The sequence below is a fragment of the Dicentrarchus labrax genome, unplaced genomic scaffold, assembly GCF_905237075.1.
Source record: "Dicentrarchus labrax unplaced genomic scaffold, dlabrax2021, whole genome shotgun sequence".
NCBI classification, from domain to species: Eukaryota; Metazoa; Chordata; class Actinopteri; family Moronidae; genus Dicentrarchus; species Dicentrarchus labrax.
This window is the reverse complement of record NW_026136709.1, coordinates 11,654,682-11,670,031: the sequence shown is the minus strand read 5'-3', so window position 1 is coordinate 11,670,031 and position 15,350 is coordinate 11,654,682. Positions and strand designations below refer to the sequence as shown.

General features: G+C 39.2%; 1 protein-coding gene across 6 annotated transcripts in view; it reads left to right on the top strand.

Annotated features, from left to right (window-relative positions):
* Nucleotides 1-282: 282 nt before the first annotated feature.
* The window catches only part of myripb (myosin VIIA and Rab interacting protein b), a 114,983-nt gene continuing 99,915 nt past the window's right edge, over nt 283-15,350 (top strand). For 5 of the 6 annotated variants that reach the window (XM_051410546.1, XM_051410545.1, XM_051410543.1 and 2 more), the window contains exon 1: nt 9,787-10,143. In XM_051410546.1, coding sequence (XP_051266506.1) covers nt 9,860-10,143 — 284 coding nt within the window. In that variant the 5' untranslated portion in view covers nt 9,787-9,859. Of the gene's footprint in view, nt 644-9,786; nt 10,144-15,350 lie in introns of those variants that run through there. The other variant, XM_051410547.1, reaches the window with a different exon arrangement.

Here is a 15,350-nt window from a genome sequence, read left to right as displayed (position 1 = left end):
TTTAAGATATGAAAGATCATTAAAAGACATGTGAATCTAAGTGTTGCTGGAATAATTGGGATGTTTTCATCTCTGAGGTTAATTGCATTGTGACTTGCTTTGTGAATGGAGCAGCCAGCCAGCACTCCTCCTCCTCCTCCCCCTCCTCCTCCTCCTCCAGGAGCAGCAGTGCCAAATTGGAGCGCAGGATGCCCAGGTGCCAGCAGAAAAAAAATGGGATTAGATATCAGATCAGCCAAGCACGGAAACAGACTCAACTACCTCTGATTTCCACCCCCCCATGTAGCTCCATCCCTTCGCCGCTCCATATCCCCATGAATGCAGGAAGAATCAAGGTTGGGTGCCAATCCCTCACCTCGCTCGCCGTGCGCCCTCCCTCCCTCCTCCTCCGTGTAATACAAACCTCGTGATCGCCCATTCAGCAGTGCCTGCGTCTGCTGCTGCTGCTTTTTTTTTGGGGGGGGAAATAATAAGCCGACTCGCCGAGGGGGAGGCAAGCCAAAAGTATCCGGGAGACAGACAGGTGTCGCGGAAGTTTACACTTGCAGAGGCGCATCCCTCCGCGTCTTTTTTTTTTTGTCAGTATCTGGGATAACGTGAAAGAGACTGTAACTGGCGGTCATCCGGCACCCACTGATCCTGTGTAAGTGATTCTCCACATCAACTCACTGCGAATAGGTGAATGTTAGCCTGTTTTAATGAGCAGGGATGAATGAAACATGAGCCTCAGTGTCAGGGGTCTGCTTTAGATGTGCGATTTAGAAGCTCGGCGAATGCTTGCATACCTTAATATGACAAATGCACGTTTCTGCGAAATTTCTTTGATCACCTCTTCACTGCCGTTTGCTGCAAGCTGCCCGAATCACTGTCCATATATAGGGGCTAAATGCTGGCATTGATTTCACACTGATGCTATCAGTGAGGTAGGATGAATGATATGAATAGGTGGTGGTTTTTTTTTTTTTTTAAATGAGGAAAGTGCGGCATTTTCTTGCGGGATGTGAGGTGGATGTGATCAGGTGAATTTGTCTCACAGCTCGACACAGTCCAGAGTGCTGGAAAGAAAACTAAAACCATTTGCAGGAGGTGCAGGATGTGACTCATCTTTTTTTTTCTTTTTTTAACATAGGAGCACTCCACACGTTTTGGTTTAATTAGCAGGAGTTGTTGGAAGTGTTTTGTGTGTTTGGGCCATGTTTGCAGAGAAACCTTTAACCCAAAGGAATGCAAGCTGGAAATCCCCTTTTGGCAGCCCCTCTGAGTGGGTGTGCAGGTGGATTTATTTCTGTTGTTTTGTGGTGATGTTTGTCACCTGTTGACAATAATACTGGGTCATCTTGGGAAAGCTTTTTAGGGAGACACCAAGAATACATTCATCCACGTGTTGGATGAATCAGTCGGCTATTCTGAGCAATTCATTCAAGAAAAAACAGAGATCACTCAGCCAGGATTACAACGCATTCTTAGAGTTTGTGCCACAGCCATTCTTAACACTTTGTCACATGCACAGTTAGGCAGGGGAGGATTCATTTGGCATCTGTTTTGGTTCTAACACTTCAGGTCAAAATGCATGTACAGAATGTGTAGTGTGTGTGTGTGTGTGTGTGTGTGTGTGTGTGTGTGTGTGTGTGTGTGTTCACAGATCAGCTGCAGCATTCTCACCTTGCCAGCCTCCTCTCTTGCTCTGCATAGAGTGGTAATTGGCCAGGTAGCGATGGATGTGACACAGCAGGTAGATGTCAACCAGTGACAAATGATCTAGGGCTCTTCCTTGTACTGAGCCTCACATGGATTCGAATGTATCCCACTGTGTGTGGGTACAGTACAGGAAGTGGGAGTCTTTATTTGGTGTGTTCACCAAATATGACATACTAGGCAAGTTCAATTCTAAGTCTAAGCTTCATTAAGGTGGGAATATTCTTATCCACAGTGTTAGCTTGGAAAAAAGACCTATACTATAAATACTATAATAGGTAATTTTCACAGCAGACATTTTGACAGGTAAAGCACATAGGTGTTACTAATCACATTAACAATGACACTGTTTTATTTGTGTCCCAGTGAGCCAGAGGTGGCAAAAGTACACATATTCTTTTACTCAACTTCTTTACTGAAGTAAAAGTAAAAAAGTACAGGCTCTGAAAGCAAGTCGAAGTACAACAGTAAAAATTCTCTCTTTGTTTGTCTGAAGGACATTTCTACCAGCCATTTCTGTGCAAAGCTTTCTGAAACCTCGTCTCTTATGAATTTTCGTCATGTTACGTCTGTCATATGTGAGGGCATGCAATGATGCAAATAATATATAAATTCACACAAATGCATTAAAACTGAAGTAACAAGCCTGTTTTGAAAATGTAAGGAGTAGAAAGAACAGATATTTCTGTAAAAAAAAAGGTAGGGGGTAAAAGTAAAAACAGTCAAGTAAAGTACAGATATTAACTAAAAACTGCTTAAGTACACTAAGTATTTGTTCTTAGTTCCCATCCCTGGAGCCAGCATGCACAATGCCAGGACCCCAAAGCTGAAGCAGCAAAAATGGAACTCAGCCATCATTGATCCTACTGTGACATGCCAAAATGTCTTCTGTAAAAAAGGTCTATTGTCCAGATATCAACAGTAGAAATGACACATTGTGGAAGTTGGCGCTCACAAACATTCGGTGTCTACCGGGTGTGTTCACATAGGACAATTGGTGCCAAACCTTGGTTATGTAGTTGCCATTTTGAGTCAGGTACATTATATTCAAGTATATATATATATATATACTCACAGACATAATGCCTTTTGAACCTTTTGTGCTTTAATGTACTTCTACTACTGTTCTGGCCACATTTTACATCCACGTATGGCATACAGATCACTGATGCAATATACATTTTCAAGACATTACTCTGTTTTTCTTCCTTCCTTTCCCCCTATCCACTGCACCACAGTTTGCTTCAGTAGTGTTGAGGTGGGTCTTACCACATAAAAAAGGGATGTTAAGGCATATATGTGTTTAATGCTGATATTGCTATCGGCCAACATTCTGCATATTATGCAGATTTTCTGAAGCATTTCCATTAACTGCCCTAACTCACTTGCAGGTGCTTATGGCGTTTGTAGCCACTTACACTGCTCTTCCCTTAAGGATGTTAAGCATAAATGATTTCTTGGTTTATTGGTGGTTCTCATAAATTTATGACTGCTGACGGGTCTGTTCACACTATGAGCTGTGCTTCTTGCTGTGGAGCATCTGGAGGAATCGAGATTTTAAGCTGACATACCGTATGTGCCCTAACCTAAAAATTGAAATTCAGTCCTGTTGTCTACTATTCTTGTTGCTTCACTTTTATCCTCTCATGGTGTCATTTTGACAGATACTGGTCATATCCTTGGTTGCAAAAACACCTTGAACACCTATGTTTCTGCTGTCACATGGGTGTAGGGAGACAAATGACCAGAGAGACAAAGAAAGGCCATTACACAAAAAAACAAAAGGTGTTTTTAAGGCATTACAGTTAGCTATTCCCGCATATTTTCAAGCACAGTGTGTGACAATCTGCAGCGCCCAATCATAAAAGCATCACACACACTCTAATGCAGAGTACTATGAGTGGAAAATGCAGATCTGCAAAGTCAGTCCACTGTATTCACCTTCAGTCCAAATAGTCATTTCAGTGAAGTCGTTCTCAATCTCCTTCCCTCTGGCTGTGACGAAACGCTGATCCAATGGAGAGTGTCTAAAACAAGCAGTTCATTTAGTGCTTGGCTGCACCTGCCCTTTTAGCGCTCCAACCGGGCCCTGTCCTCAGCTCGCCCATCCTCTGCTTACTCTCTGAAGTGATAGACAGCAGCAGAGCCAAGTGCTCTGCAGCACCACGTAGGATGTGGTGTTTTTATCGTGTGTATTTGAGATTATTTAGTATCAGTGTGTGCATATTTTCATTGAAGACATGGTTGATTGATTCACATAGTCTTTCCTTTGGGGAAAATGCAGGTTCCTCTTCATCTACTGAGAGATGCATTAGTATGACCTATTTTCCTTCTGAAGTCATTCTCTCTCTTTCTCTCTCTCAGCACTGAGGTTGTCAGTCTGAACGTGTTGCTCTTGTAAGCTGACAGTATTACACTGGTACACTTCATTGTAGTGCCGGTCAAAATGTGACAGTAGTGACCAAAGTTATATTTTTATATTGCTGGGTGTGTTTCAACTGAGAAGACCGCTTGTCTTCAAAATGAATTCACACAAGAATTGTTCAAAGGTTACCACTGATAAAATAATGAGCTTCAAAAGAGCATTTTACAATACTCACTTCCAATCATCTGGCTGATTGGTGCCTACAGCAGCCGGCTGTAGATTTACAAAGCAAATCATAATCATTTAAATCCCCATAATTCCCTGGATGCAGTTCTGAAAATAACATAATCTGAAACACTAGATCCTTGGTTGGAAAATTTGTTGTTGCAGCCGTAACTACCATGCAGAAAATAAAAGTGAAAATTAAACACAGAATATTTTGAATGGGGTTATACTGTTTATCATTGACAGTTTCAACACTAGAAACATGTTAAAAATTGATTAATGGAAATGTTTGTATTGATTATAGCACTGTAGGTTGTAGAGAAGTAAATTGTTTGTCTTGAATCAGTACCACATTAAAAATACACCAAAAAGTGTCATTTACTTTGCAAATAACCTTTCATGACATGATTATTAAATTTAAAGATACACGTAATATAGTCCATAGCAGCTGTTAACATTTTGTGCAAAGCATATGAGTGCTGTCTCAGCTCAACACTAAGAATTATTCTCATATTAGGCAATTCTGCACATCCAATGCCAATGTTTAGTCCCAATGCAGGAAATACTGTCCCTATATGTAGTGAGGTGGAAAGTAAGGATGTCATATAGTGCATTGAACTCCCATGCTAGAGAGCTGAGTTCGCCACCCATCACAAACCTGCGATTAGCTTTTGCACTGAACTACTATAACTGCGATCTTTTCCTACCAGTTGCTTTTGTTATCTAACATTAATCATACCTTAACCACTTATATCTGCCATAGCCATGATCTTCCCTTTAAAAATCTTGGCACTGAGCCTAATTCTTGCAGAATCATCTAATATTGACATTCTTGGATAAATTGTATGTAGTATACAATAAAGACAGCTCACTTTTACACCACCTTATCAAGATGGTGTCCAGTTTAGTCAACAGCCTGTCTTTACTGAGACAACTGAACAACACTGGTGAAGCATTGAACCTCGGCGACAGTCTCCAATCAGTGTCACTTAAGGAAGGTTCTGCTATTGGAATAGCCCACACTCTTTTCCACTGGCTGATAGCTCATCTGTGCTATTGTTGCGGGCGTGTTAGTGGTGCGGCAGGGTGGTGACACTGCTCTACAGAAGAAGCGTGGCTTTGAGGCATATTTGTATGTGTGTGTACATTGTGTGCGTCTCGTTGGAAATTGTCACAAGTGAAAATGGATTGGCTGTGTGTACAGTTGGTGCCCTCTATGTGCGTCACTGAAGGTTCAGAGGCAGACACTCTCATAGACATTAATGAGGCTCCATCCCTGTCCTTGACACCACTCACTATAAAAAGAAGGCCTGAATAATTGCCTTCCCTTGTGGCTATACTATAATGGCCATACAGTAATGATACATTAATCCCCTCTATACATTAGGAGACTAACTGGGATTGAAGACAATATGTTAAACCAGCCTGTTGCAGTTGGTGTTGTAATAGGTTACAAAGCAGCTAAGTTGATTTTGCAGCTTCTAATTTTAGACTTATAAAGGGCTGAGAAGTTGTGAATGTGGCTTATTTGCAAGACATGAAGCTCTACAGTGCAGTGCTGTGAGAAAGTAGTCACCCCCTCTCAATTTCTTTGGATTTCTGCAGAGATTTAATTCTTAAACAGGCTTAGATACTTCTGTGGGTTCCAGTTGTAAATAAAAAGTCTGAGGACAAGGAAGAATTGGAGATCTTGAGGTGTGAAAAAAGACATTTTGTTGAAGAGAGTTAGATTGGAAGATTGATACCACTCTCATATCTGTCTGGTAAATGTAGTCTAAGGCTTCAGCCAGTAGCCGGTTAGCTTAGCTCATCATAAAGACTAAAGCAGTTGTAAACATCTAACTAGTCAGGCTCATGGCATATCCAGCACATGGTCAGCTGTAAAAACCACTATTTGTACTTTTTATACTTCAGATTTTGCAAATTAAACAAATAATATGACATAAGATCCCCTTGTTTCCAGCCTTTATGCTAAGCTAAACTAACCAGCAGGTTGTAGTTTCATATTTGCTGTATGGTTGTGGGAATGGTATCAATCATCTCATCACCTGACCATCAAATGATGGCCATGACTGAACATGTTGTTTTTTGCTACTTTTGCATACTAATGTAGTAAAGAAAACTTTAAATATACCCAATTTTGGTATCATTTAGTTCCTCAGATTACTTCTAATTGGCCCCACAGATGAATACTGTCAATGAACCAGGACCTGTTAATCTATTCAGAGGAATGTGAGGTTTATTGAGGTATATATTTGTTATATTTTATTGCCAACAACCTTCAAATTTTGTCAGCTCAGGCTCAGGTAATACAAGTAATATTGACTGTGACATGTAGGATCAGTCAGTATGTGACATGTGGCATATGTAGTAGCATTTGAGCATTTTGTCTCTAAAATGTGATTCTGTCAGACTGGGTAGGCTTTCCAGCAGTGAGGGCAAGGTCTGCAGCGGCTGAATGAGGAGCATTTGTGAATAGCATTGTGACAGTCTTTATTTACACTGTGTGATACCAGATGTCTGAGATTGAGAGATTTTACAGCTTTTTTCCACTGTAGCTGAGACTGTGACAAAAGCTTTTTCTCACACTTTGTGTGTGTGTGTGTGTGTGTGTGTGTGTGTGTGTGTGTGTGTTTGCTTTTGCCCTTGTGGATTATATATTCATACTCATACAAATGACTCATAAAAGCATCTGATGGAGATATCTTGTAAGGATGAAATAAAACAATAACTTGAAAAACAATATTTTTCTGCTTACCCTGAAGCTTTTCATCAAAGTGACAACCACTCTTCAATTTTAGACAAATGAACTGAAGTTTATTTTATTGCTCCAAAACATCCAACAGTGATTGATAATAAAATGCGTCTTCGGCATAAATGGAGCTAAATCTCACAGTAACACATATAGTGTACAATATTTCTTCCTGACCTTTAAAAGATAAAACATACCTCAGTTTTGTTGTTTGACAAAGTTCAACAGCAGTCTGTGTTGAGACAGGCCCTGAGCTGAACTGGAGGAATGAGTGATATGCTGAGTGAGAAGAGAGACGCTCTGTCGATGAAGCTATTGGCCCAATAATAGAACGGACATAATTGTCTGGCCTTCTGAGTCATCATTGCTCTCTCCACTGGCAGTGCTTTCCCATCTTGTTTAGACACCGCAGTTAATGGACCTTCTCCTTCTGTCCATCTCTCCATCTGTCTCTGCTTGTCTCTTCCTTCTGTCATCCCTCATTTTTATTTTTATGGGCCGGCCCCCACAATCTCACCTCTCTATCATCCTTTCTTCCCTTCTTTGCACATGTCTGTCTCACCCCTCAAATAAGAGATGTCAGACTTGTTTTTAAGTTAGTCCAATCGCAAATTTATTTAAGTAAAGTATTTAAGCACAAAAATTGAATCCATTTACTGTAGAACTTTTATTGAATGTGATTTATAGTGCAATCAAAAGTCCATTAACACACAAGATTTCACTAATATGCTGTAGAGCTAAATATCTTATTTGGATAGATAGCTTTTCCTTTATTCCTTTATTTGTCCCACAGTGGGGAAATTCCAATCTTACAGCAGCAAAGTGGATAGAGGAAAAACAGTATAAAAAACAGTAAGAGTAGGGAAATAATAAAAACACTATGTACAAGAGAAAAAAACAGTAAGAATCCACAACAACACAAATAGTAGCAGCATAACACAAATAGTAGCAGCAAGGAATATTATATAAGATAAGGAAAACGCTCTAATTAGTGTACGGTTTGCAACTGGATTATCGCCAAGTGTAGTGTATATATACAGCATGTTTACATTAGCATACACTGTGCCACATAGCAGACATGCAAAAAAAACATACTTACATGTTGCTGCACAGAAACATGACATCTGTCATCCTGTAACTACAGTGTTTGTTGACAATTATAGGCACATGTATGCTCTTCATAGCTACCTGTCTGCTTTATGCAAAAATATGATCTTATCACACAGAAGAAATCTAGATACAAATGTTTGATTTGAATGTGTGTAATCTGGAGAGTAAAGCTACTATACACTCAGTTTTACACATTGACAGTATATATAATGGATAGAGCTTCCGGGACTGAAAAGTAAAGCCTGCGTTTAAGTGTCTTAAAACCTGTATTTTATGTAAAGGCCAGAAGGGGGAGCTCCAGTGGCTGCAATAACATACCGATACCATTCACGTTAATGGAGAATGAGCCAAGTTTATGGTCTCAATCGCTTGTTTCAAGTCTTCTTCCATACATTATGATGTTCATTTAGTAAATTATGGTCAAATTTTGAATAAAATAGATGATAAAGCTGCGTATGCTTTTGGACGTGACTATGTTATGATTGACAGGTCACTCTCTGTCCAGTGCACCACACAAAAATCAGCTCAAACTGTAAAACATATTTTAGTGTACTGTTTAGCTATAATACGAGATTGTGTGTGGTAGCCACTGGCTCAAAATGGCAATCCACAAACCAATGGGTGACATCACGATAGGTTCACACTTGGTTGTACCGTAGGGCTGTCACTTTTCCAAAAATCAAGTTTGAATGCATTTGACGCAATTTGTTCGAATGAATTTGAACAAATCATTTTAAAACACATAGTACATAACAAAACAACAACAAAAGGATTAGTTGCAGTCTGTAGTGATTTTCTTCATTAATGGTTCACAGTAAGTTTGATGAGCACAAACTACAATTCCCCATCCCCAATTTGTCTCAGTAATCAGATTTTGTGTTCATTAATAAAAAGTAATTGCTTAATTTTAATTTAATTTAATTTAATTAAATTCTCTCTAATAATCATGTTTTAGTTTTTTCCAACCCAATGTGTAATACAGTCTTGCTTGTGGTTCTTGTAAATGCCATCTAAATGGACTGTTTACGACTTCTTTTCAGAGGTTTAGAATTTTTACTGCAAAACTGATAATGGCAAATCGTGTAATCTTGGTAGTATGTGTTTGGGGCAGAATGCGTCACATGTATGAAAAATGGATACAAAAGCCTCAGTAAATCTGGTGCTGAATGTATTTGCAGATGGTCAAAAGATGATGGTTACTGTTTTATAGCATAGAAATACCCCAAATATTATTAGAATATTTCCACTATTTTTGGTTTTTACAAGTTTTAACGTTACATGTTTTATTTCTTCCTTCCAGGGGCTAGTTAAGTATCAAATTAGTGTTGACCTGAAACAGTCAAAAGAAAGATTTTTCCAGCCACTGCACTCAAACCCTCATCCAATTTTCAGCCGCTCAGAGATCAGAGTCCATGCTGCAGGCAAGCAACTGGCGCCACAATATATTTTGTTCACAAGTCATAAAAGCAAACACTGCAGAATTATTTGCATGGTGAGATTGTGCCTTTTTTAGTGGACCTGTATTGTGGATCTCATCTAGCTGTTGTGAAAATGTGACCTATATTCTTGTTTATTACCCCATAAGCTGTACCAGAGACCTATTGATGTTGTAATTCCTTAGCTAATAGAGGTTAATGAAAGTCATAAATTACTGAATATCAGGTGCGCGAATTCTGTCAGACATCCTGACAAGTTAAGTGTCAGACATATTAATGCTCAGCTCAAAAAGGATTAAATTGATTCCACAAATGCACAAACACATTTTTCATTTCTCCATCCTCTTCCTCCAGGGTTGTCCCAGCCTCGGCCCCCGGAGCAGCAGTGCCTGTCCCTATCCCCCTCCTCCCCTCTTGGACCAGCAGCTCAGCGTGGTGAGGCCAGGAACGATGGGTCGGAAGCTGGACCTGACGGGCCTGACGGACGATGAGGCGGAGCATGTCTTAAAAGTGGTCCAGCGGGACATGAAGCTGCGAAAGAAGGAGGAGGAGAGGCTGAGGTGAGATGGGATTCCCCTGCCAGCGTTTTTTCTAGTTTTTTACACATTTGATGCGACACATACAGGGCGATTTGAGAAAAGATGATAAGGAGAGATGTGACTTGCCTGTGAGCAGAATGACCAGATATAGTGATGTACAGCTGGCTCCATTCACAAAGACATATCCTTATACGCCCTTGTTACTTGACAATCATTTTATTGCTTAAATGATCTAATAAAGCAAAAAAGCTAACATATCTGAAATGTGCTGCCATGTTAAACGACTGTTTGTCCAATCATAGTTGTAACATTAACTGTAACTGTGCAGTAGTGTTTCCCTGCTGGTCCCACCTGCAAGTTCTCGCTCCGCCCTTAGACTTTACATTATGATTGTGTCACAATATAAAACCTCCAAAAATTCATAATAGATAGAGTCATAATTGACCTTGTTTGCAGTTTGAATTAAAAGAGTTAAAAGAAATCAATAAACTTTTGGTGGTGGCAGCAGGGGAATTTTTTTGCTGCAATACTGCGACTTGCCATTGAGCAAAACTGGAAACAATGCCGAGCGGTAATGCAATATCTAGTTCTTATAATACATATATGGGTTAGAAGGCATGTAAAAAAGTTAAATTGTACAGGACTGAAACTCGACCTGTAGGCACAACAGTAGTAGACTATATCAGAGTTAAGAACTGGTGAGGACATTTTGCCTGGGACATGTAACTTTAGCCTTAGACTTTTAGTATTATATAATGCTTTGTATCATATATCAAGCCATCATTTTAAAACAAATCAGCTGGAGAGGGAGATTTCAACCAACTCACAGAGTTTTAGCATTAGCATGAGCTTACATTGGCTCACTACAGCAAAATAATTTCCAGTTGTCGGACAGAAATAAGAAGTGTGCTTTCCTGTACTTTTGTGTGAAATCTAACCCCATGAATTTCAAGTGGTAAAACTCTGACTGTATAATTGTAAACTACAGATGCAGCGTGCAAGAAAAGCTTGACAGGCATAGCAACAGTAACTAAGGGGTTTGGGCATTAGTGAATTATCAATTCCAGGTTATAAGCAAACTCAGAAAATAACAGCAAATCTGCACAAAACACTTCACAGGAAATGTAATCCATGTGATGATGAACTAGGACAGCTTTACTTGCAGATGATTTATTTAATCCATTTCATTTGATTGATTTGGCCAACAAACAATCCCCAAAGTAAGTGTTTATCTGGTAGTTATTCATGTAAGTAAGCCCAGCAATGTCATATATCCTGTGTGCAAAACACCAAAACACTTTCAATCTGTAAAGACTTTGGTTGCCATTATAAACCGCAATAATACTTCTATTTATCAGATATTGTACTTGAAGTCTGTCGTTGTGATATCTGATTGAAATATAGAAGCATACAGCTGCTCGTGCTTTGTTTTCAGCTGCAGTTATTTATTCACAGGACTTCCCACAGTTTGGTTTGTCAAGGCACAGTCAGGGGCTGTAAGGAGGAAGATACTTGTCTTGTATTTTCTGCTCGCAGGCTGGCAGGTTTGTGGGGGTCAGTCGGTCCAGGCCTCAAGGCTCTGCTCTGGTGTCACAGCCTCTTACTTAACATGTGACAAGTACTGGCCTGTTCCTCCTCCACCTCACCTCCTGTCCTTCACTCCCTCCCCTCCCCTCCCTGTGACAGCCTGTGGTCAGAGGGGATTCAGTTCGGTTGTGACAGCCCTCCATTGGGGGTTTGGCCATCAAATATGTGGTCAGATCATTGTGTCTGCTTTGTGTTGTTTCAGCAGGACTACAGGGGGAAGTTATAGTGTTAAAACGCTAGTGTTTTTAATGTCACAACAAAATCCAAAATATGATTTAAGTGTGGTTGTACCCTATAATTTTGTAAACACAGATATGCTTCTTTGACTACCTACCAGGCTCCAGCATCAACTATTTTGCTGTGGAGATTTGATGTCTTTCTTCAGATTTGAATGGTGGTCCTTGTGGTTTTGTGTTCTTGGGGGGATGCCATGAGTGATTAGACTGCTTTACTTAGAGCACCAAACATCTTAGCTGTACTCTGAGGAGCACTGCAAAGTTGCTTTACAAACCAGAAAGCAGGCGTTGGTCTGCGCAGCTTGAAACTCAACTTATTTTCCCAGAATCATTTTCAAAGCAAAGATGCTGTATTGCCAAATTACTGGGCTGTAAAGTGTTCTCCCATTAAGCTGTCATGAATGATCAAAAAGAATTTCTGCCTTTCAGGCTATTTATTGCTGCTGTTCACTGCAAAAAGATGAGCAGATTAATGTTGATGTAGTAGCAGGGAGATATTTATTAGGGAACAGTTGTTCATAAAAGCAATCAGGCTCTATGTTTGTAGAGTTATATTGACTTGTTAGATGTTTTAAAAGCAAAGTTACCAAAGCAGATATTGGATGCAAACTGACAGTCAAATTAGCTTGTTAGCTTGCAGCTAAAACTGCTGATTTGTTACACGATCGCACATCTGCCATACAGATTTATGTTAAATATTGTTTGTTTCATCAGGCATTGCCTTCTGAAAACCTAATTGATGCCTCGACTCCCTCCTATCAGCGATTGTCTCACGTCTCTTTTTTTAATTTACTCACAGGGATGGAAAATGTAATCAGATGCTTTAACTAAGATCCTTTAAGTGTATAATAACATACTGTAAAAATACTCCAATACAAGTAAGTTCTGCCTCCAGTATGTTACTGACTAAGTAAAAGTACTGTAAGCAAAATATCCTTTAAGTCTTAAGTATCGCCCCCCTTTCATACATTCATATTATTATGCAATATGTGCTGTATTATATACTGCGACATAATTGTTAATTAAAGGTAATTAGGTAAATAAATCTGGTATCCTGATATTCTTTTGACAATTTTGATAATTGGTTAGTTGTTTAAGTCATTTTTTAAGCAAAAATGCTTCTCAAATGTGAATATTTGCTGGTTTTCTTCTTCTCTGGTCTTCTCTCAGACAAGACAATTATTTTCTGACAGAGAGAGATTCTGCGGATTAATCAATAATGAAAATAAACATGAGTTGAAGCCCTATTTTCCACCACTGTTTATTAAGTAGCACAACAATACAAATACTGTATATATGATTTATTATTTATCAGTATTCTTACAACCCAGATTTAAGAGATTGTGATCTATTGTGAATATCTCTGATATTAGAACCTAATTTTATTTCACTGAATTCCAGGGTATCAGTGGATTCACTTAAGCATTTGAAGTAGTACTCACTACTAAATGCTATTACTTCATTACATGTCCATGGTCACTGTCGGGTTCTGGTGGCCTTTCCTGATGTTGAGCTGTTGTCTTATGAATTATATTTAGCATCAATCCCTTTCTTTTACTGTATCTGATTAAAGGAAGAGTGCTTGTGTGCTGCGCTTTGAGTTCTCTTCTTTCGTACAATGCAGCTAGTTAAGAGAGATGAAAATAGCATTTCATACCCCTCAGTGTTGCCGCCACCGGTCAGGTTACAGAAAGAGACAGAAAACCCATTTGCCTTTCATCTGACATGCAAAATGTTTCACAGTTTACAGTATATGAATAGGAATATGAAAGCTTGCTTACAGCAGATGGTGGTTGAGTGTTTCAGCACATAGCCTTCTCCCTGTGGGGTTTTCTCCTCCATGCATGGCTGACATTTGTTTTTCTTCCTTGAATGAAGTCAGCCCTGCAGAGTTGTAAATTACCCTGTTGAAGGATTCATGGCATTCTTTATAAGCCTCAGCTGCCACTTTAAATGCTCCATTTTAATTTGCCACCATGCTGAATAATAAGAAATGTTGAAACACTTAACTGATATTACCTTATGTCTCATAAATACTGAACTCTTATAAATATGTAAATACATTGACATACACAACTATGAGTCTAGTTTGGGGCAATCTGCACAGTTTTTTAGTTCAAAAAGTTTTAATGTGGGCAACTGCAGCTTGTTTATGATGCCTCTGCACTTTCATGCTTTTATCATTGTATGTGGGACTTTTTATTATCATTTCTATCATCATAGCTATCCTTACATGAGAACAAGGCTCTATTAACAAGAAAATACAGGGTTAAAAATGTTTTTGTGTAGTGTTTTTACTAAACATTTTTTTAGTTTGACATATTGTATCATTTTTATGCTGATGAAATGCCGCTGTACTACACTATCAAAAGTAGTTTGACTGACATAATGATTGCCTGGCTTCTATTTGTTTTTCAAATGAAACAAAGGTCTTTATTATTGGCACTGCAATAAAAGAATTCAAAAGACATTACAGCAGGGATCTTAAGCCTATAATTTCAAATGGTACAATAACAACAAACATTAGTGCCACCCACATCAGCCAGTATAAGTGAAAACACCTGTGTGTGTGTGTGTGTGTGTGTGTGTGCGTGTGTGTGTGTGTGTGTGTGTGTGTGTGTGTGTGTGTGTATGCAGGGGCTTTAATACACTTTTTCCTGCTGCTGGTTCAAAATGCTTCAGCTCGTATTCTATCAAAGAGCAGGGAGCGCATTACCAGTGTTGGCCTCCCTCCAGTAGGATACCATGCAAAGTTTTTGACCACCGGTAGCACTATGGAGAGATGTTATTGTTGACTGTTTGTGGCGGTAGTGTAGCAATGTGTAGCAATGTGTCATCAAAGACAAAGAAGAACACTGTAAACAAGCACACATGTGTAAACAATGTAGATTTGTAGGTTACTACAACAAATCTGCAGGAAGAAAATGCATTCAACATATTTATTAAATCACAAACATACACAAAATGCGTATTTGTGAGAAACCTTTGCAGTAAACACAACAAAAAAACAGGGCTCCTATAACTGCTAGTGGACGTAAGAATAAAAAAAAATAAAAAAAAGATAATTATCTTATTTTTGAGTTGTTGTGTCCATATTCACGTGAGGAGTTTCATTTCTGCTAACCAATGTCTAGTGGATGTCCCAAGAGCTCGGCTTGGACTGCACCTTCGTTGTCTTTGTAGTAGTAGTTGACTTTTTTACCTTTAGTTCATTAGTTGTTACAGACTGAAGTGTCTGCTGTCTTGTTTATGTTGTCTCTGGATCATTTCTCTTCCGTTCCATTCTCTTATTTGTTTTGATGTGCTAATGGCTTTACCAGTGAAGCACTGTGTAACTTTTGAGTGAGTAGTGCTATTAAGATAAATCTTTAGTAACTTCCGTATGCACCCTGGTTGCTCTGCTGC